This window comes from Nannobrachium achirus (assembly GCF_963921795.1).
Source record: "Nannobrachium achirus genome assembly, chromosome: 11".
Classification (NCBI taxonomy): Eukaryota; Metazoa; Chordata; class Actinopteri; order Myctophiformes; family Myctophidae; genus Nannobrachium; species Nannobrachium achirus.
Window position 1 is genome coordinate 16,530,338 of NC_137820.1, and position 21,564 is coordinate 16,551,901.

The window sequence follows — 21,564 nt, forward strand, 5'->3', positions numbered from 1 at the left end:
CAGCGATATTGTCAGTGAGGTGGCTCTGTATCGTTTATGATAGTTAGTCCTTTTCCCGTGATAAATGGTGGAGTACACCAGGGGTTCTCAACCTTTTCAGACTGCGACCCCCAAAATAATCATATTTTAACTGGGGACCGCCCACCCTGACGAGCACTAAGAGTTGAGGCATTACATTTTGTAGGCTATAGCACAGTTCTATTGTGAAATAGCAGATTTAGATGCTCACTAGATCGTTGAGCATCTAGATCGTCTATTTTCACAATTTCTGCCTCTAATATTTGACATTTTGGCTAATGTTTCATTTGTCATTTCAGAGGTATTAAAAAGTCCTTAAATCGTCACTCACTTTAGAAATGTATAAACACTTAAACTTTATGTTGGTTCGTTTACTGTTGAGTGAGAAATCAATGTTGCACATTAAGCAAATCATCTGGGGACCCCCCAAAATAATTTGGGGACCCCCCTGGGGGTCCCGACCCACAGGTTGAGAACCACTGGACTACACTGAGGGAGAGTTTTGCACATGTTTGTACATGCAATCTGGATGATTGATTAGTATTACTTTTCTTTGTCTACTAAATTCCTTGTGTAATAAATAGTACTGTAAATGTTCTTGGCCAATAAAACAGATAGTGATTCTAAAAGCCACCTTACAGCATACATACATAATACGTACACACAAGGCTATATGAAGTTATTTGTACTAATATTGGAAATCAAATCGGTCAAGAATTTGGTTGTAGCTCCTATAGTATACTAACACCTTGATTTAAGGGTGACCATACCAGTGTACTATCAGACTGTACATGCTAAAGGTAGACATGTTTTGATAGAATACAACCAGACACATCGCAAATGGTTGATCCCTCGAGATAAAGATTAACTTTTAAAATCAGTCAATGTTGACTAAACCTCACCATTCCATTTAGATCACTCTTCAAGATAAAAACAAATCTTTCAAATGCTGCCCTTGAAATTAACTTAAAGTAATATTCAAATCCTGCTCAGCAGAGGGTGTATTTCCACATCTTTACAACATGAAAAGCAGTGAAATAAACATATGACATAAACATATTTAAAGCCATTCATGGATGTATATCATATAGCTGAAAGTTGTGAACAGACAGAGAGAGAGAGAGAGAGAGAGAGAGAGAGAGAGAGAGAGAGTCCTCATGGAAAATAGGCATTACATTTTGAATAACACGGTTCTATTGTGAAAATAGCAGATCTACATGCTCACAACGCCTCGCAGCGCGAGGCGTTGTGAGCATGTAGATCGGCTATTTTCACTATGTCTAAAAAAGTTTTTACACAGGTTTCTACGGTTTCTGGGGCTGTATATGGCAGCCCAATGTGCAACCCAATATGGTTATGGCAGAGAGAAAGAGAGAGAGAGAGAGAGAGAGAGAGAGAGAGAGAGAGAGAGAGAGAGAGAGAGAGAGAGAGAGATATTAACACCTGCCACCAGGTTTATTAGGCCTTCACAAAATGAACCATATTGGTGGACGCTGGCAATCAAAACACCAGACGGCAACACTAGTAGCCTGAGTTACAACAAGGCTTTGGCAATAAAACAAGCTGAAGTTGCCACCATTAGTGTGCAACGCCACCATAAAAGAACCATAAGCTCTCTGTCCAAGATCCACTGTCAGTCATTCTCTCAAGGGCCTCCTAATACAGTGCACTTATTGATCTGATGAGTGATGGGCCCAATTAAGACATACACAGACGCACACACACAGACGCACGCACGCACACACGCACGCACGCATGCACGCACATACACATTCATACTGTACACTAGGGCATTCACCAAATATTCGAATATTCGAATATCAAAGTCACTATTCGACGTTATTCGAATATTCTTTTTTTTTTTTTTTTTTTTTTTTTCTCTTAGTTTATAAAGCTTGGCTAGATAGGAAGTCATAAGAATGAGTTGTCAATGCCCCAGGTGGATGAATTTGTTAATGCTCTATACCAGTTTTTTTTTTTTTTTTTTTTTATAAACATATTTGAACTGGGGACCCCCACCCTGACAAGCACTTGGAATTGTAGGTATTACATTTAATGTGACTCGGTTCCACAGATAAATATTGTGAAAATAGCAAATCTACATGCTCACAACGCCTCGCGTTGCGAGGCACTGTAAGCCTCTTGCTTACTTAATATTTGACAGTTTGGCCAGTCCTGTCGAATACTCGACTATTTGAATACTTTGAGGTCCAATAATTAGAATACAAAAAAATCACTATTCGTGAATGCCCTACAGTACACACACACACACACACACACACACACACACACACACACACACACACACACACACACACACACACACACACACACACACACACACACACACAGTATGTACTACAGTATGTAGTCACACTACTTACTGTACATGCAGGTGTATACATGAACAACTTGCTTGCAGTCATTACCTGGTTGTAGAGAGCACAGACGTGCAGGGCGGTGTTTCCAGATGCATTCTGGGCGCTCATATCTGCTCCGTAGAACAGAAGGTGCTCCAGGTGCTGCACGTGGCCATGGCGACATGCCTGCCGGGAGAGGGACAGACATTTACATATATCCATACACCAGGGGTCTTCAACGTTTTCAGGCTAAGGACCCCTTAATAGTTTAGAAAGAGATGGAGCAGGGACGCTCACAACCAATAGATTCCATATAGTTTCATTGTTTGACGGCACAATCGTTAGCGTATTTTGGATTCATGTCAATTTGTGTTTTCAGATATTTAACTACTTGAACCGTCAATACTTAATAAACTTGACATTTCACTCTGTACTTAGTGTGCTCTTTTTCTCCTCTACACCAAACCTCTTTGCCCGAAAATAGCCGATCTACAAGCTCACAACGCCTTGTAGATCTGCTATTTTTGGCCAAAGTTCTCAGAATATGGACGCTAGGGTTCAAGTGGTTAAAATAGAAAAGGAGGGAAAAAAGCTTCTATCACACAAGTATTTGGAGGACCGCCTGTAGTAACTCTGAGGACCCCCAAGAGGATTTTTGTCTATGTTCTTAGCTGCTTCCCCTGCCGTTACTGTACTTGCACAATGTACAGTTGTATGAAACAAAATGTTTTTGTAGAACCGCCGATCTAACAATTTCGGTGCGCTGGTACAGGGGCTGCACCGCGACTCAGCGTGTCATGTATGCTTTGATGTGTTGCAAATGTGTATATATATATGTAGTGCCCCTGAGAAATAATTCTATTCAATGTTCATGGTTTATATGCCTATATGTTTATATATAGCCTTTATTTGAAGTCTTTGATTGTTATTTTGAAGAATGTCAAGTTTATTTTGAAGCTGGGAAGTATTGTTAATTTCTTTGGTGTGACAATACTATTTTATGTACTGCCCCTTTAAGGAGTTGGGGGAAACGGAAGTGGAGAGAGGAAAAAAAAAAAAGACTCCGCCAACGTGAATGTGGGGAAAGCTTCAGTTTTGCACTGCATGCATGCTAATGTTTATGTGAGAAAGACTGTTTGATTGTTTATGCACAAGTTAGGTTAATAGTCAAGTCAAGTTAAGGGAAGTACGGCCGGGAAGAACAAGAACGTGGACGTCGTTGGATAACAGTGAACCAGCCACCAGTTTAAACTTGTGTTGTTAATGTGTGGCCTATGTAGATCATGGACACTTTGAGAGAACCGTTTCAGTGTCATTTTGACTTGTAACAGAGTCCGCGTTTTATTGTTTTCGAGTGAGTTTAAGTGACAGTACTAACGCTCGTTTTACTGGGATTTCGAGACGCTGGTTTACCGCATACAGGAGGACTCACGCACGCTCCCGCACGTGTGCCACACGTGCACGCATCGCGCATATACACACTGAGGCACTGAAGAGGAGGACGACACGTTTGGACACCTCAGCTGTGTGTTTCTTTCCCTGTGGAATTACGGTTTGCATACCTACAGACAGAGACTGTGAGTAAGGAACTGAAGTACTGAACTGACTATTTGTGGATTATAACTGAATTAAAAAATGAGCTCCAACATGTGCGCCAACGATGGTACCATAGACGTGTGAACTAAAACCCCGGGTATTTTTCTTTCTTTTGTTTTGTTTGTTTCCCTCTCTAATGTTTTGTTTGGGTTGACTTGCTGCTTAAAACTGATAAGGTGTTGATTTTGTTGGAATAAATATACACCTTAGAGTTAAAGTGCTGAGTACATGTTATCTGTGAATATTGACTGGTTATTTTCACTGCATAAAAGTAACTTTACTCATGTGTTATAGTTCCCTGAATGAATTCAGGGTGGGGGTTCAAGAGCTATTATTTTGTTGAATGGGAGATGGTTCAAATACAGTATAGCTACATTATTTGGCATCCGTGTGGCTACCTGAGGCCTCTGTTGATCAACCTAGTGAGAACCTAGACAACGAGAGTGGTGTATTCTATTATTGCTCCTCCCATGCTTTCCATTAATTTAATTAATGTAAATGAGCAAGGTGGATGGGAGGGCTACACGTGGGGGCTTTCGTCCGGGATCTGTTTACTGTATGTTGAATACATTGTGAGTTTGTAAAAAAAAAAAAAAAAAAAAAAAACGAGAATAACCATTGTACTCAGATTTTTACTGTTTTTCTCCTGGTGTGTTGCATGCTAGTGAATACAAAATGGAGGAAAGTCAGATACTATCCTGGTGCAATAACAAATCCCTTGATGTTAACCACGCTTTGGTGCTCAGTGAAGTGGGTATTGATGTATCTGATGAGAACATTTACAAGGTTTTGGATGAGGTTAAAGTGTTGGGTCGCACTAAAATAAAGGGCCGTTGTTTAGACACGACAGGTAAACACCAGCTAATTTTAGTTGAGGCTACACATGACTTGACAAAAATCAAGGTGCCCGAGCAGGTAGAACGTCCAGATGATGGGTTGGGTCCATGGCCCATCCATGTTGTAGAAACTCAGTCTGTGCCCGGCCCCACTGAGGAAGAGGTGTTTCAGTCAAAACTGATGGCATTTCTGACAAATGAAGGGAAAACCATTGATGAGGTTAAGGGCCTGTTCACTCCCACTACCCCCATGCCCAGTGCCCTTGATTTGAACGCCCAGTTAGTGAATGCAATATCCTCTTTGGTTGAGAAGTGTAAAGTTTCCCCTGCAGAGATACAGAGTTACCGCAAGCTGCGGTTGTTCTCTGGCGTGAAACCTACTCCAAATGGAGAAGAAGAATACGAGGTCTGGGCGGAGCAGACCACCCATATGCTTGAGGAGTGGCAGTGTTCAGACACTGTGAAGAAGCAGAGACTGGCTGAGAGCCTAAAAGGACCAGCTGCGGATATCATTAGGTTCTTGAGAGTCAGTAATCCCAATGCGACTGCCAATGATTACTTCAAAGCCCTTGAAAATGCATTTGGGACAACTGAAAGTGCCTCTGATCTCCTGGTGAGATTTCGCAATACAATCCAAGTTGAAGGAGAGAAGCTGTCAGAGTATCTGCTAAGATTGGACAAACTGTTGCATACTATACTCCATAAAGGTGGAATTCAGCTGTCGGATATGAACCGACTTCGTATGGAGCAAGTAGTGAGGGGGTCTTTGTCTAACAACCTGGTTGCTCTCCGTATCAGAATGACACATAAGCTCAGAACACCCCCCAGCTTTGCTGAATTGCTCCATGAAGTGAGAGAAGAGGAAGATATGATCCTTGACAGACAGGATGCTAAAAAGGGTGTCACTTCAGCCGCAGTGTTGCCTGTTGAATTCGCCCCTACTTTTGCAGCTTCAGCTTGTGCTGCATCTGACACGGTTCCCACAGCCATTAGTGCCCCCACTCCGAAGAGCATGGAAGTAGAGCTGCTGAGGAAAGAAATACAGGAGCTGAAGAGTGAAATGGTCAACCTGCGCTCTGCCACAGTAGCCATGTCAGCAGCAGGTGCTAGACCTCGGCAGCAGAGGTCTAGTGGGTTTGGAGGGGTGAGCTCACAGACACAGCCTCAGGAGACATTCCCAGTAAGAATGCTGAATCGTGCCAATGTTTTCTGCTATAAATGTGGGGAAGATGGCCACTTCTGGCGTGATTGCCCGAACCCTGAGAATCTGAGAAAAGTGAATCAACGCCTCATGAAACAGAAACAACCATCGGGAAACTTCCCCGGGGACCAACCATCGGGAAACTTCCCCGGGGACCAGTAGAGGAACGGGCTGTCGCCCCGGGAAGGATACGTTCCACAAAGTGTGATATGCAGAGAGAACCCAAGGCTGTTTTGCCCAAAGGCTTAGTAGGCCCAAGCTCAGTTGTTTCTATACAGATCGAGGGAGTCTATGCCAGAGCCTTGCTTGACAGTGGGTCTCAAGTTACTCTCCTATACCGCTCATTCTATGACCAGTATTTGAAGCACCTGCCATTGATGCCCATAGAGGCTCTCGAAATATGGGGGCTTAGCTCAGAACAATACCCTTATGATGGCTATCTGTGCCTGAAGCTTGAGTTTGGAAAGGATGTAGCCGGAGTAAATGAGAATGTTGAAACACTTGTACTTGTGTGTCCAGACCCGGCAAGAAAGGGGGAAGTCTCCATTCTGGTAGGGACCAACACATCAGTCGTTAGGAGACTGATGGAGGTTTGCCAAGAAAAAGAAGGAGACAATTTCCTGAGCACAATGCCAATTCATCCAATAATGAAAGGTGCCTATAAAGAGCTGCTTGAAGCTACAGATGACCCGGCTGACATGAAAAGAGGCACTGTCTGGCTGGCAAAGGGGAATACATTGACATTACCCCCAGGGGGAGCCGCAAATGTTACTGGTATTCCAAAGTTTCCAGGAAACCTTGCCACTAAAGCAGTCCTGATAGATCATCTTGAAGGGGGCCAGTTTCCTGAGGAGCTACTGGTGATGCCTGAAATCAAGTCTGCCCACTGCCATCGAGTCACAGTAACTGTGAGAAATGTGTCCACTCGGGAAGTGACTCTCAAGCGTGGCATGCCCATAGCTCACCTGTATCCAGTTGACGTCCTGGCGTCAGCTCCTGCAAAAGTGGGTAAAGCCTCAGATGAACTGACGCCCTCTGCTTTCAACTTTGGTGACTCTCCGGTGCCTCGAGAATGGAAGGAGAAGTTGATTCAAAAGATGATGGAGAGAAAAGATGTTTTCTCATGCAGTGAGTTTGATGTCGGATGTGCCAAGAGTGCCGAACACACTATCCGAGTGACTGATGACAGACCCTTCAGAGAGCGTTCAAGACGGCTACCTCCTGGGGATGTGGAAGATGTTAGGAAACATCTAGATGGCCTCAAAAGGACAGGGATCATCTCAGAGTCCAGAAGCCCCTATGCATCGCCCATTGTGGTAGTGCGTAAAAAGAATGGGACCATTCGCATGTGTGTGGACTATAGAACGCTGAACCGACGAACAGTGCCTGATCAATACACAGTTCCACGCATCGAAGATGCTCTCACATGCTTGAGCGGGAGCAAGTGGTTCAGTGTTCTCGATCTCAGAAGCGGCTACTATCAGATCCCCATGAGTGACGCTGATAAGGAGAAGACAGCTTTTATCTGCCCAGCTGGCTTTTATCAGTTTGAGAGGATGCCTCAAGGAATCTGTGGTGCGCCAGCCACGTTTCAGCGAGTCATGGAGAGAACTGTCGGAGACATGAATCTCCTGGAAGTGTTGGTCTACTTGGATGACCTCATTATTTTCGGCAGAACCCTCGAAGAACATCATGAACGGCTTCTGAAGGTGCTGGATAGGCTCAAAGAGGAGGGGTTGAAGTTATCCCTGGATAAATGCCAGTTTTGTCGCACCTCTGTGAACTATGTTGGGCATGTCATCTCTGCAGATGGAATTGCTACTGATCACTCAAAAATAGAAGCTGTGAAGTCCTGGCCACGGCCTCAGAACATTTCTGCTCTTCGATCGTTCCTGGGTTTCTGCGGTTTCTATCGTCGGTTTGTGAAGGACTACGCCAGAGTCAGTCACCCCCTCAATCAGCTGCTGCAGGGCTGTATTACAGCTGGGAGGCCAAGAAAAAATGCTAAAGAAAGCAACGTCTCTCAAAACTACTACCACCCATCAGAACCATTCGGTTTGAGGTGGGATGAAAGTTGTGAGAATGCCTTTGAGTTGTTAAAGAATTCTCTCACACAGGCCCCTGTCATGGCATTTGCTGACCCAAACTTGCCTTATGTTCTTCACGTTGATGCCAGTAGAGAAGGTTTGGGTGGCGTGCTATATCAGAATCAAGGTGAAGGTCTACGGCCTGTCGCATTTGTCAGCCGAAGTCTATCTCCCTCAGAGAGGAACTACCCAACACATAAGCTGGAGTTCCTCGCGCTAAAGTGGGCAGTTGTTGACAAACTACATGACTACCTTTATGGTGTGAAGTTTGAAGTGCATACGGACAATAATCCGTTGACCTATGTGTTGACCACGGCCAAGCTAGATGCCGCAGGCCATCGCTGGTTGGCTGCGCTGTCCCTATATGATTTCAGCTTGAAATACAGACCTGGCAAGCAGAATATCGATGCGGATGCCTTGTCCCGTCGACCTCATTCAAATGCAACAGAGGTTGAGTGGAAGACAGTTCCTGCGGAAAATGTGCAAGCCATGTGCCATACTGCTAACGTTAACTTGACACGCTCACGGCCACACAGGGCCATTGATTCATTCTGCACTTCACCACATGCCGTTCCAAAGGCCTACTCCCACTTAGCCTCGGTCAGGACTCAGGAGTTACCACAGTTGAGCTCAGCAGAGATGACACAACTTCAGACAGAAGACCCATGTGTTGGGGAAGTATGGAAGGCTGTCCGTCAAAATGATATCAGCAAAGCCATCAAAGAGAAGCATGCTGACATCCCTCTGTTGCTTAAGGAGTGGGAGAAGTTGACATTTCAGGACACTCTGCTATATAGGGTTTCACACCCACCTAACAAACCAGTTCGCCGGCAGCTATTGCTCCCTCAGGAATTGAAGGAGACTGTGCTAAGGTCTTTGCACAATGAATCTGGCCACTTAGGTTTTGACAAGACCTATGGTCTGGTGCGAGAGAGGTTTTATTGGCCTCGCATGAAGACTGAGATAGAGAAATACTGCAAGTCCTGTGCGAGATGCATACAGAGAAAGACGCTGCCGACACGGGCTGCTTGTCTTTCTCATCTGACCAGTGAAGGCCCGATGGATCTTATTTGCATGGATTTCTTGTCCATCGAACCCGACTCCCGTAATGTCTGCAACGTATTGGTCATCACGGATCATTACACCAGATACGCACAAGCCTTTCCAACGCCTGACCAGAAGGCTACTACGGTGGCTAAAGTGCTTTGGGAGAAGTACTTTGTTCACTATGCTTTACCCAGGAGAGTGCATTCTGATCAAGGAAGAGATTTCGAGAGCCGTCTCATTCAGGAGCTCTTAAGCATGTTGGGAATAAAGAAGTCGAGGACCACTCCCTACCACCCTCAAGGTGATCCTCAGCCTGAGCGCTTCAACAGAACGCTGCTGGATATGCTTGGGACGCTTGACCCTGTGAAGAAGAGCAAGTGGAGTCAACACATAAGTCACTTGGTCCATGCGTACAACTGCACACGAAATGAGTCCACGGGCTATTCTCCCTATTTTCTCATGTTTGGACGTGAAGCCAGAATGCCCATTGACTTGTGCTTTGGGGTTTCAAGTGATGGATCCTCAACAAAATCCTACATGAGATATGTGAAGCAGATGAGACGTGAACTTCAAGCTGCCTACAAGTTGGCTGAGAGCATGGCTAGCAAGAAGAATGGGGGGAATAAACAACGGTATGATCAGAAGGTTCGTTATTTCCCCCTTGCCCCTGGTGATAGGGTGCTGATAAGAAACCTGGGACTGCAGGGAAAGCACAAGCTAGCTGACCGTTGGAACCCAACCGAGTATATTGTGGAGAGCCAGATGCCAGATATGCCAGTTTATAGACTCAAACCCGAGGGAGGTAATGGGCCTGTGAAAGTCCTTCATCGCAATCATCTCCTACCTTTGGGACAGGAAGTACACTTGCAACCCGAGCAGGTGCCAGAAGTGTCGAAACCTAGAAGGAGAAGAAGTTCAAGGCATAAGGCAAAGGAAACAGAGTCCTCTTGCCTCTCCGAGGGCATAGGCTCTGACAAGGGAGATGACATTGAGTACCATTCAGATGATGACAATGAGGAGACTGGTATGGGGTACGACTACCATACCCCAACGCAATTGGCAGATGTCGGCTCAAATGTCGAGAATCCTGTCGAACCTTTCAGTTTGGACTTGGATGTTGAACTACCGGAAGTGGTTCAAGAAGATATACCAGTGGAATGTATATCACAGACTGAAGAAACTATGGATGACCATGTTGAACTAGAAGACCCTGGGGAAGACGACAATTATCTTGGTATCTTGTATCCAGAGATACAGGATACTCATGAAAATGAAAACCGGCCACAGAGACACAAGAGGGCCCCTGAAAGGTTGACATATGACTTACCTGGTGTCCCGTCATCAGTAGTTGTTAAGACATACACAAACACTCTTGTGACAGGCCACAGTAATTTTGCTTTCCAACCTGCCCTTCTTATGTTACAAACAAGGTCTGACAATTCATTTTGATTTATTGTTATTCTAATGTAACCATGGTTGATATTCCACAGGTTAAGTCACATTTGTCGTGAGGACACGACTGTTTTCGGTGGGGGGAGAGTGTAGTGCCCCTGAGAAATAATTATATTCAATGTTCATGGTTTATATGCCTATATGTTTATATATAGCCTTTATTTGAAGTCTTTGATTGTTATTTTGAAGAATGTCAAGTTTATTTTGAAGCTGGGAAGTATTGTTAATTTCTTTGGTGTGACAATACTATTTTATGTACTGCCCCTTTAAGGAGTTGGGGGAAACGGAAGTGGAGAGAGGAAAAAAAAAAAGACTCCGCCAACGTGAATGTGGGGAAAGCTTCAGTTTTGCACTGCATGCATGCTAATGTTTATGTGAGAAAGACTGTTTGATTGTTTATGCACAAGTTAGGTTAATAGTCAAGTCAAGTTAAGGGAAGTACGGCCGGGAAGAACAAGAACGTGGACGTCGTTGGATAACAGTGAACCAGCCACCAGTTTAAACTTGTGTTGTTAATGTGTGGCCTATGTAGATCATGGACACTTTGAGAGAACCGTTTCAGTGTCATTTTGACTTGTAACAGAGTCCGCGTTTTATTGTTTTCGAGTGAGTTTAAGTGACAGTACTAACGCTCGTTTTACTGGGATTTCGAGACGCTGGTTTACCGCATACAGGAGGACTCACGCACGCTCCCGCACGTGTGCCACACGTGCACGCATCGCGCATATACACACTGAGGCACTGAAGAGGAGGACGACACGTTTGGACACCTCAGCTGTGTGTTTCTTTCCCTGTGGAATTACGGTTTGCATACCTACAGACAGAGACTGTGAGTAAGGAACTGAAGTACTGAACTGACTATTTGTGGATTATAACTGAATTAAAAAATGAGCTCCAACATGTGCGCCAACGATGGTACCATAGACGTGTGAACTAAAACCCCGGGTATTTTTCTTTCTTTTGTTTTGTTTGTTTCCCTCTCTAATGTTTTGTTTGGGTTGACTTGCTGCTTAAAACTGATAAGGTGTTGATTTTGTTGGAATAAATATACACCTTAGAGTTAAAGTGCTGAGTACATGTTATCTGTGAATATTGACTGGTTATTTTCACTGCATAAAAGTAACTTTACTCATGTGTTATAGTTCCCTGAATGAATTCAGGGTGGGGGTTCAAGAGCTATTATTTTGTTGAATGGGAGATGGTTCAAATACAGTATAGCTACATTATTTGGCATCCGTGTGGCTACCTGAGGCCTCTGTTGATCAACCTAGTGAGAACCTAGACAACGAGAGTGGTGTATTCTATTATTGCTCCTCCCATGCTTTCCATTAATTTAATTAATGTAAATGAGCAAGGTGGATGGGAGGGCTACATATATATATATATATATATATATATATAGTACTATATCATATCATATCATAACCAAAATGCCCATATCTCCATGTACATTTATCTTATATGGGTATCGATCTCCATATATGTGTAACTGGTCCGATATACTGTATATTAATAATGCATTCTGTCCTGTGTGAATTACGTACTGCGCGACCTTGCCCTCTGCATGACCTCGCCCGCTTTTCGCTCTTAGGCATCTTACTGGTAATATTCCTCCAAATGAAAGTGCACAAAGGCTATAATTAATAATAAAATAAAAAGGTATATGTTTTTTTCCCTTGGTGTTACTTTATCCATTTGTAATGCAGAGTGTACAATGTAACCAAGTGGAGCTTACATTTGTACACTCCCAGCGTTAAAGTCGAGTAAACAACCGCTGTAAAGTGTTTTGTTGGATCCACAAGATGTCTTCAAATTCCCAGTCGCCGCTAGAAACAAAGCAGTGGGCAAAGCTTTAGAAGGAGATCCATAAAGGTTGTGTTCCCTTGCATACTCTGGAGGTTCACATGTATCCTGCGTCCTGTAAATAGCTACAGTATGTCCAAGGAAAAATGAACAACCCCTTCATATTCATTGCATATTTAAGGATGCATATCATCACTGTCGGGCAGAAACCTCGTATCTCCAAGTTTCAAATTTGTATGTTTTTTCCATATAGTAATGCCCTGCTTCATCATAAAAGACTGTCGCACAAAGCTAGTGAAAACAGCTGTGCTTGTAGATCGGCTGTTTTCACTAGTTTAAATCATTTTTAAAATGATAAATACAAAAAAACGGTAAAACGGTTTTGGAGATACAAGGTTTACACCCGACAACGACGATATGAGCCTGTGATTTAAAGTTATTTTGGCATGAGATGACTTTCTGCAGCTTCTTTGTTTTGCTGACCACAATAGACTATTTTGTCTTATCTCCGTCTCCTCTCGCTCCCTCTCTCCGTCCATCCCTCGACCACAGATTCTGTGTCCTGCGTGTCAATGACAAACAAGCACAGAGACTCTCGCTGGTAATTGTTCTTTCCCTCCGCGGTTCTCTCTGGCTAAGAATATGTGACAGCAGTGAGACAGTGCACAAATGATGCAGGGACTGTTGTTGGTTATCAGACCTTCTACAGAGTATCCCATTATACACAATACCTACCACTAGAATACTAATGCTGGAGAGGACCTGGGGCAAGGGAAAGGGAACAGAGTGAGAGAGAGTGAGTGAGTGAGAGAGAGAGAGAGAGAGAGAGAGAGAGAGAGAGAGAGAGAGAGAGAGAGAGAGAGAGAGAGAGAGAGAGAAGGAGGGATAGAAATGGAGGGAAAATGCGTAGGCCTGGCAGAGGACTGCATATTCACATGTACTTGCTTGGATTTTATTCTCTCACTCCACTAAACCATGACCAGGTTCTAAAATGATAGCTATGCCAGTGCCTTGGGACAAGACTGGAGCCGTGCTTTTACCTGCAGCGTTGGTACACTGAAAAGGTCAAGCAGGAGTAGATAGGTTAAATAAAAAGACAAGTAAAAGAACACTCTCTTTCTCTGTTTATTTCTACATAGTTTGTACCTCTGATGAGGCCCCTGTTGTAGCAAGTCCCATGGAAAGAGAAAAGGGTCACTATGTTTCCATCCAAAACCAAACAAAACTAGAAAATTGCAATCCTCTGAGCCAGGCCAGGTTGCATATCCAGGTCTGAAAGTGACCTGTTATAGCATCACCGTGAGGAATGTCAAGCTAGACATCCCAACAAACAATGCATGCAGAAGTATTAGGACGATACCCAGTACCACTCATTATCAAAGTTAAGAAGAGAGCATTTAAATTGTATAAACACCTAAAAGAAAGCGATCCAGACACGCTCCATAATAAAGCCCTCACCCATAGAGAAAACCTACAGGGATGACCCCTTAGTCAGCTGGCTCAGGGACTCTATGCACAAACACAAGCACAGCTACCAACAGAACACCCACTGGACTAAACCAGATTATAGGAAAACTAAAAGAAACCTACCTGACATACTGAAAAGAGTCAACCCAAAACCCAAGTAAAATGGAATGCTATTTGGCCCTAAAAATAGAATACACAGTGGCAGGCCAGATACATGAGCACTGTGGCTGATCCTAAACTAACTAAAGCTAGGTACAGACTCAATGAACAACACAACCTTGAAATGACAGGCCTGGCTCCCAAGGGAAGACAGACTATGCACCCACTGCACACAAAATGTGGTGGAATCAAGAGCTACACATTCACACCACCTGCCCACTATAGAGAGACACATACTTCCCACAGATTACAAAAAGCCCAAAAGAGAGTTTGAAAACATGTCTAATGACAAAAAAACTGCCATACCTAGGAGAAATACAACATTGTGGGAACACAGCAGCAACATTTGTGGACTATTTGTAAAAGAATTCACCCTTTGTCAAGTCCCGCCCATTGTCCTGCCCCTCTCCACACCCATTGATTGCTGTGTCTTGGAGGGACATTCAGTGGGACATTCCATCCACTGCCATGTTAATTCAGTTGCTTCATATTGTTATTCTGTGTGCTCAATTCTAATTTCAAACTTTGTTTCAGTCAATTGGAGCTGCTCAGTGGCAGCATAGTTAATCAGCATGCTTTTAAATGTTTTTATTTCTCAAAAAATTATGTTTTAGCTAATTCAACATAAAAAAGGCGGAACCAGGGCGGGACAAGGCAGATAGAGCCTGCTGGTTGGTCAGTCAGGGACCAACCAGGAGCCTATAGGGTGAATTCCAATGGAATACAACAACCTTAATGACTACAAACTAGAGCCCGACCGATACCATTTTTTTCGTCCGATACCGATATCCGATGTTGGAGAGTGCCGATATCGATACCGATGTTTTGTAAAAAGAATATATATATATGTTTTTTTACAAAACATTAAAAAAAATGTCCACCAGACATTATATAGCCTTAGTATATATGGTTCTGTATCCGTATATCAGACAGTTTGAGCAGATTTCATTCCAATTGGTTATATAGTAGGCCTAGTCAGACATCTATATTTCTCATAGGTTTTCACATAGGTCTACACACCTTCCTTCACCCCAAAATGAAAAATCAGAGTTATACAGCACATGTGGTGAGTGAATGACACACGAGAGGCAGCAACTCCACTATAGTGTTGGCTTGCGTCTTGGACTATTATACTGCACTCTGCTGGATAATTCTGGTATTGCCCACAAATAGGCCTATATAATTAATATCGGATATCGGTGGAATAATTCACCGATATCCGATACCCCTCCGATAGCTCCAAAACGACCGATATATCGAATTGACCGATGTATCGGTCGGGCTCTACTACAAACCAATATGGGTTTTACTGCACCTATCTATCTGCACCTCAGACATAGACCTCACTATATGTGAAGAGAGCTGCTACCTTTAAACATATTGAAAATTGTTGCTTTGTTTCAAAAAGCTTTATATCAAAAAGCTGTATACCGAGATGAGTTATCCTCAGCAACATGTATATAACTATTTCCCACAGTTTTTGCAATGTGACATAGCTCTGTTTATACAATGCCGTACCCAGTTTGTTTCTTATATTGTTTTATTATGTTTATGACAGTTATGTTTATGAAAACATATGTTTTCTCATGCAAATAAAGCTCCTTTGAAGTTTCACGCCAATTGGACACATTCATCATGTGAGGCATTTAGTGAAAATCTGGCCCCGCTCGCAAACTTTTAAAGTTAATTGTAGCCATTCTAGCCAATCAGGATGGAATATAAAAGAATCTGAGATAATGTGTAGTGATTTGCATGAGGTTTGAACAAAATGTATACAAATTGTGGCAAAACCTGCTGCTTAAAAAAGTTTAAAAGTGCCTAAGTTTAAAAACCACATTGTTTGTAACACTGCATCCGCCATGCTTGCTGCCATTCAACAGTGTTTAATATTGAAGAATATTACTGGTTGAAATTGGTTAGTAACTGCCGATGTAATCACGCACAATGTTTTTGTTTGACAGAAAGTAATTAAGATAAGACTTTTAAGGATGTTTGATGACAAAACTGCTCAAAATCTTTTATCTATTAATGTCAATAAATGTCCGAATATGAATATGCTATAAATATTGTGAAAAACTATTTCCATTTCAGTTAGTCTTTAACTCCTTCCTCTTACGCCAGTTCAAGCACTTTCATATTCTTTTGTAGCTGTGTATGTACGTTTTTGACATCTGGCTTTGTCTGTATATACAGTACGCAGGTCCGACGTCTGTATGTCTCGCCTCATCCCACATTGGCCAAGCTTCGCGGGACGCTTAACGTCATTAACTCATAAATAACACCGCTCACTTCACATTGGGTGTGATTTTTATTCAATACTACATTGTGCAAGAGCACACATGAACCCTAGCATCCTTATTCTGGATATAAGTGTTGTGAGCTCCAATAAAGGAGTGAACCAAGTAAAGATCGATAAGGGAACCCCAGTCGACGAAGTATATGGGTTTAAGTCGTTATATAATAAAGGAAGGCAAAAACAATGTTAACTAACTCAATGACTGCCAAAGTCATTCCGATCCCAGGATCGCCGATGAAGATTACTACCGGAAGGTCTGTAAAGTGCCTTGCTCCTCGAGAGATTCCATCACAATCACACAAGAGATTCGCGGCGAAACATTATGCAGGCACTGTCCATGATTTTGTTGATTGCCCTAAGTCAGGTTTACAGCACCAACCAATAACATACATTATCCTCCTCACTCCCGCATCATCCTAATCAAAATGTCACCACTCATGAGCCATGCTGGTCCTCACTCCTTCACACTCAGTATCAGCTGCAGAAGTGATTACTCCCACTGCTGTCTCTTCGGTTCCACTTACGAGCACTTTAGACACACACACACACACGACACACCCACACGCACACACACACACACACGCACACACCCTACCCAACCCTACTACTCAAACATAGCCTAAAAAGCCCTGACACACACAAAAACAGCGGTAGCCTCCATTATGTTTACAGTGCGGGCCGTGCCTCGGGCCGTGTGTGTATGAAATGCACGCATTATGCTGCGTTTGCTCTCCTTATGTCAGGAGCATTTCCACACCAAACACAGACAGGCACTGCTACTTGGAGCCTTGAGCACTTGGCTGTGGTAAAGCACAGCGACAGCCAACAGTAGCACACAAGTGCTGCACTGTGCGTACAGTATCAGCATGGCGTTGAACTCTCAAGTCCCATGAAGTCATCGTCTCTATTGGTCATTACTTCTCTACTTGGCATATATGTATTTTCCATTTACTGTACCATATGAGAAGAACATCGCCAGACCCATTGAAAGAGAGAGTTACACCACTCTTCTGATCTGGACGCGCTGCGATCACGTGGTTCATGTATCGAGGCCATTTCATAAACACTGAGGAATGAGGTTCCATGCTGGAACAACAGTGGCACATGGGTAGACTGGCCGGATGGGAACCACAAGGTTCCCAGTTCGATCCCGGGCTCCCCCAGAGTTAGTGTCGAAGTGTCCTTGAGCAAGACTCTGAATGTAAAGAGCTTTGGATAAAAAGTGCTACAGTATATAAATGCAACATTTACCATTTAACATAGCAATGTTTGGAACTATTGGTTGCCTCATGAAAAGCGTTACTTAAGGATTCATCTGGCCAACTATAAGTTGGTTTTGACAATGAATTACTGAATATTATATGAATATTAATGTTTGCAATGGTAGTCTATAGCACAAGCAGTGTCATAACCCTTTATGACTCAGGACCTTAATGCCAATACTGGACGCTGTTCTAAGCTTATTGAAAGGTTAGTGCTACACAGTAACATACTTTGTGTAAAATCGACAAAGTGAGTAAAGACATATCTGAACCTTTTGAGTGTCTGAGCAGGTGTGTGTGTGTGTGTGTGTGTGTGTGTGTGTGTGTGTGTGTGTGTGTGTGTGTGAGAGAGAGAGAGAGAGAGAGAGAGAGCGAGAGAGAGAGAGAGAGAGAGACTGACCTGATGGATCTCCTGCCAGCCGTTCTCGTCCACACAGCCAACCTGAGCGTGGTCGTGTAGCAGCAGTTCACAGCAGTAGGGATCTCCTCCCACCATGGAGCTGTGGTAGAGGGGGGTCAGCCCCCGGCTGTCCTTGTAGTCAGGTGACGCACCCAGTTCCAACAAGGTCTGTGTAACGAATTTGTTTTATTAGTGAAAGAAGCGCATGAAATCTGTAGCCGTGATATGTTGATATGTTGATACGTTACTTTCTTCGTTCCTGAGTTATACCGGTTTAAAGTCTGTAATCCTGATACTGCCCACTTGTCTTGGTGAGTACATGCAAATGGCTGCAGTCTTTTATGAGGTTGAGATTGATATTGGATATTGAAAGGTTAAAGGGGACCCGTTGGTGAAAAAATTATTGAGATATCTTTAATCGTTGATGAGTAATTAAGGTTTTTATGTGTTTTCCCATGAGTCTTTGAGATACTCCACACATGTCATTGTATGGACAGATTGGACACCTTCCCCTGAGTTCTAACCTGGCCTTGATTGGCATATGGCAAGAGGTCACGTCCATCTCCATGCTGATTTGGCTGTTTGGTTTTGTTCTATAATTCTAGTCCCGCTGGTCTTTCTGGCGAATTGGTGGATGCACTCAGGAGGTGAAAAGGAGTCACTCCTACTTCATTCCTAACTGTCCAATTGCAAATATTCATGATAATGCCCCACCTCCTGAACCTAATGGATCAGTGATTATTGGGAATTACACAGCGGACATCACTGGAAGTAGATCTAAATGTAATGGTAAATCTTAGATGCACTGTATGCGGTGCAATAGACCTCAAGACTGGACTACTGCAGCGTACTCTTAATTGCGATTCCTGGCATGAGTAGAAGCTGAAGCTGCAATACATCCAGAACAGGATCCTAATGAGAGTCCGTAACTAAGCATGAACATATAACACCCACCCACCACATCCTATTCTCACTGCACTCCCCGTTTCAGCCAGGATTGACTACCTGTACTAAGGTCCTGCTAATTAAACTTCCACCCGTACCCTCAGATCTGCAAACAGCTTCGTCCTCGAGATCCCCAGTGCCAAGCTACGCACCAGGGACGTGCTGGGCCCCTGATTCAGCCCGGGAAAAAGAGTTGGAGAGGCCCTCATTGCGCGCTATAGAGAGAGATCTCTCTCTACAGCGCTGCTGCTACTCAAAGATTTGCCATTTCAGATCATGACAAGTGACAAGCCAGTGGGCCAATTACATGAGTTATATTTGGTCATTGTCGGGTGGAAACCTTGTATGTCCAAAATCATTTAAAAAATGATTTAAACTAGTGAAAACAGCCGATCTACAAGCACACAACGCCTTGCACCGCGAGGCGTTGTGTGCTTGTAGATCTGCTGTTTTCACTACTTTTGTGCGACAGCCTTGTATGATGAAGCAGGGCTTTGCTTTGCAAAAAAAATTACAAATTTGAAACTTGGGAGATGCAAGGTTTCTGCCCGACAGTGACGATTTACTTTGTTGGCCACCCAGCCCCCAAAATGGGGGCGAAGGCCGACATTTTATTTATTTATTTTTCCTAATGGCCGGACAGGACTGGCCGGGAATGAACCGGCCGTTCGGGAGTTGTCCCGCTTTTCCCAATGGCCAGCACGTCCCTGCTACGCACTATGGGGGACTGGGCACCGTGCCTGTGGAATAGCCTTCCTATAGATTTAAGAGCACCGCAGTTAAAAAAGGCCTTTCATTTAGGAAGGCCTTTTTGTGTTAAATTGTTGTGTAACCACTGTCAATATCCCTTTGTGCTCGACATTTTAAACCCTTTAACTTTCTTTCTATGACTGATTATATGTTTTAACAATTTACAGTAGCACCATGAGATTCTCTGTGAATGAAAAGTGCAATACAAGTAAAATGCATTATTATTATTAATATTATTATGTGTGGACCATGTACCATTATTTAAAAGTTGTGTAGCGTGTGCATGTTTAAGATAGTCTTATAAGAGAATCCTATAAGATCCTGTAGAGTGTTATCCATATTTCCAAATTGTTAAGAATCTAAAAGTCCTGTTATCTTAGCTTTAAACATCACAATGACTGCATTAGGACCCATCCGAACAGCTCTGTCTCTGCAGAAGCACCATTACATGACTCATATCTATCTGCTCAAGCGGCGGGGTTACGAGCCTCCTCATCCCAGATACACACAGGGTGGCCCATTGAGTGGCTCAGAAGCTCTCGGCACTGTATGAACACTATTTAACAAGGACAGAGGAAGAGAGAGAGTTCAGCCTCCAGTTGTTGATGTTTTTATATCATTTTAACTTTTCATTTAAAATGTCAGTTTAGATTTGATTTGTTTTTCGAAGTAGGTTTGCTATTTTAGTTTCGCTTTTATTATTTCGTTGTATTAGTGTTTGTTTACATTTTTATTGTAATATGGGGTAATCAGGGCTGGGACAAGATTCATAAAACTCAGGAAAAATAGCAGATCTATCTGATGTGTGCATTGCAACGTGTTATGAGCGTGTAGATGTGCAATTGTAGCAATTTTTGACAACTGACAAAAGCTAAAAATATTGGAAGATAAGATTTCATATCCATTCAAAATATTAGTGATTAGTGAAATTAGTGTTGTAAGCAGTGGCACACAATACTGTTTCAGTTAGTTATTGTTTTTGTTTTGTAAAGCCTAGTTCTTGTTAACTAAAATAACCATGGTTCACGTGCGTGCGTGCGTGCGTGCGTGCGTGCGTGGGTGCGTGGGTGCGTGCGTACTTGTATTACTATACTGGAGGACCAAACACCCCCACAAGTATAGTGTCAAAATTGTGATGACCATTTTTCTGGGCCACACAGACAGACACGAACATTTTTGGTTATGTGCGTGTGTGCGTCAGTGTATTGAACTCACTATGTGCTGTGTGTTTCTTGTGTGTGTGTGCGTGCGTGTCAGTGAATTGAACTCACTATGAGTGCTGTGTGGTTCTTGGTGCGCACAGCCTTGTGCAGGGCCGTGATGCCGTCCTTGGTCCTGAAGTCCAGATGGGCTCCTCCGCCCTTCAGCACCTTGACCAGCTCTGCGCAGCCTTCCAGCTGGGACGCCAGCGTCAGAGGACATTCTACAGCAGCCACACAACCAAACATCAACATGAACATCACAGCAGCATCACTCTCAATATCTCAGTAAAATCCTCATGTGTTAACCACTTCAACCTTGGCATATATCCCTCTGGAGATGGCATTCTGCAAGAATAGCAGATTTAGCAGCTTACAATGCATCATAATGGGACGGGTTGTGGGGCTTGAAGGTCAGCTATTTTCGGTGAAGATATTTAGTGTAAAACAGTATAGAGCCCTTGGGGAAACGGCCAACTAACTATGGGGTTTACATGGGTTAAGGAACACTGAGTGTAAAAATGGACCCCAAAAATTTACCTGAATGAACCTGCAACATCCGAGTCCAAAAATGGACCATGTCAGCTGTTATGACCCATCAATAGGTGTGGTGAAAACTCAACAATGTGGTCGGGCAAGGATTGTTACGTTTGCCAACCTCCTGTGTGAGATATTGATTGCTGTGA

General features: G+C 43.4%; 1 protein-coding gene across 5 annotated transcripts in view; it reads right to left on the reverse strand.

Annotated features, from left to right (window-relative positions):
* The window catches only part of shank3a (SH3 and multiple ankyrin repeat domains 3a), a 453,580-nt gene that overhangs the window by 203,211 nt on the left and 228,805 nt on the right, over nucleotides 1-21,564 (reverse strand). For all 5 annotated transcript variants that reach the window (XR_013962530.1, XM_080737440.1, XM_080737438.1 and 2 more), the window contains exons 8-10: nucleotides 20,951-21,102; nucleotides 17,985-18,152; nucleotides 2,448-2,564 (exon numbers count right to left, since the gene is read on the reverse strand). Coding sequence is in view for 4 of the 5 variants with exons in the window: in XM_080737440.1 (XP_080593566.1) it covers nucleotides 2,448-2,564; nucleotides 17,985-18,152; nucleotides 20,951-21,102 (437 nt within the window). In the remaining variant the exon portion in view is untranslated. The remainder of the gene's footprint in view (nucleotides 1-2,447; nucleotides 2,565-17,984; nucleotides 18,153-20,950; nucleotides 21,103-21,564) is intronic.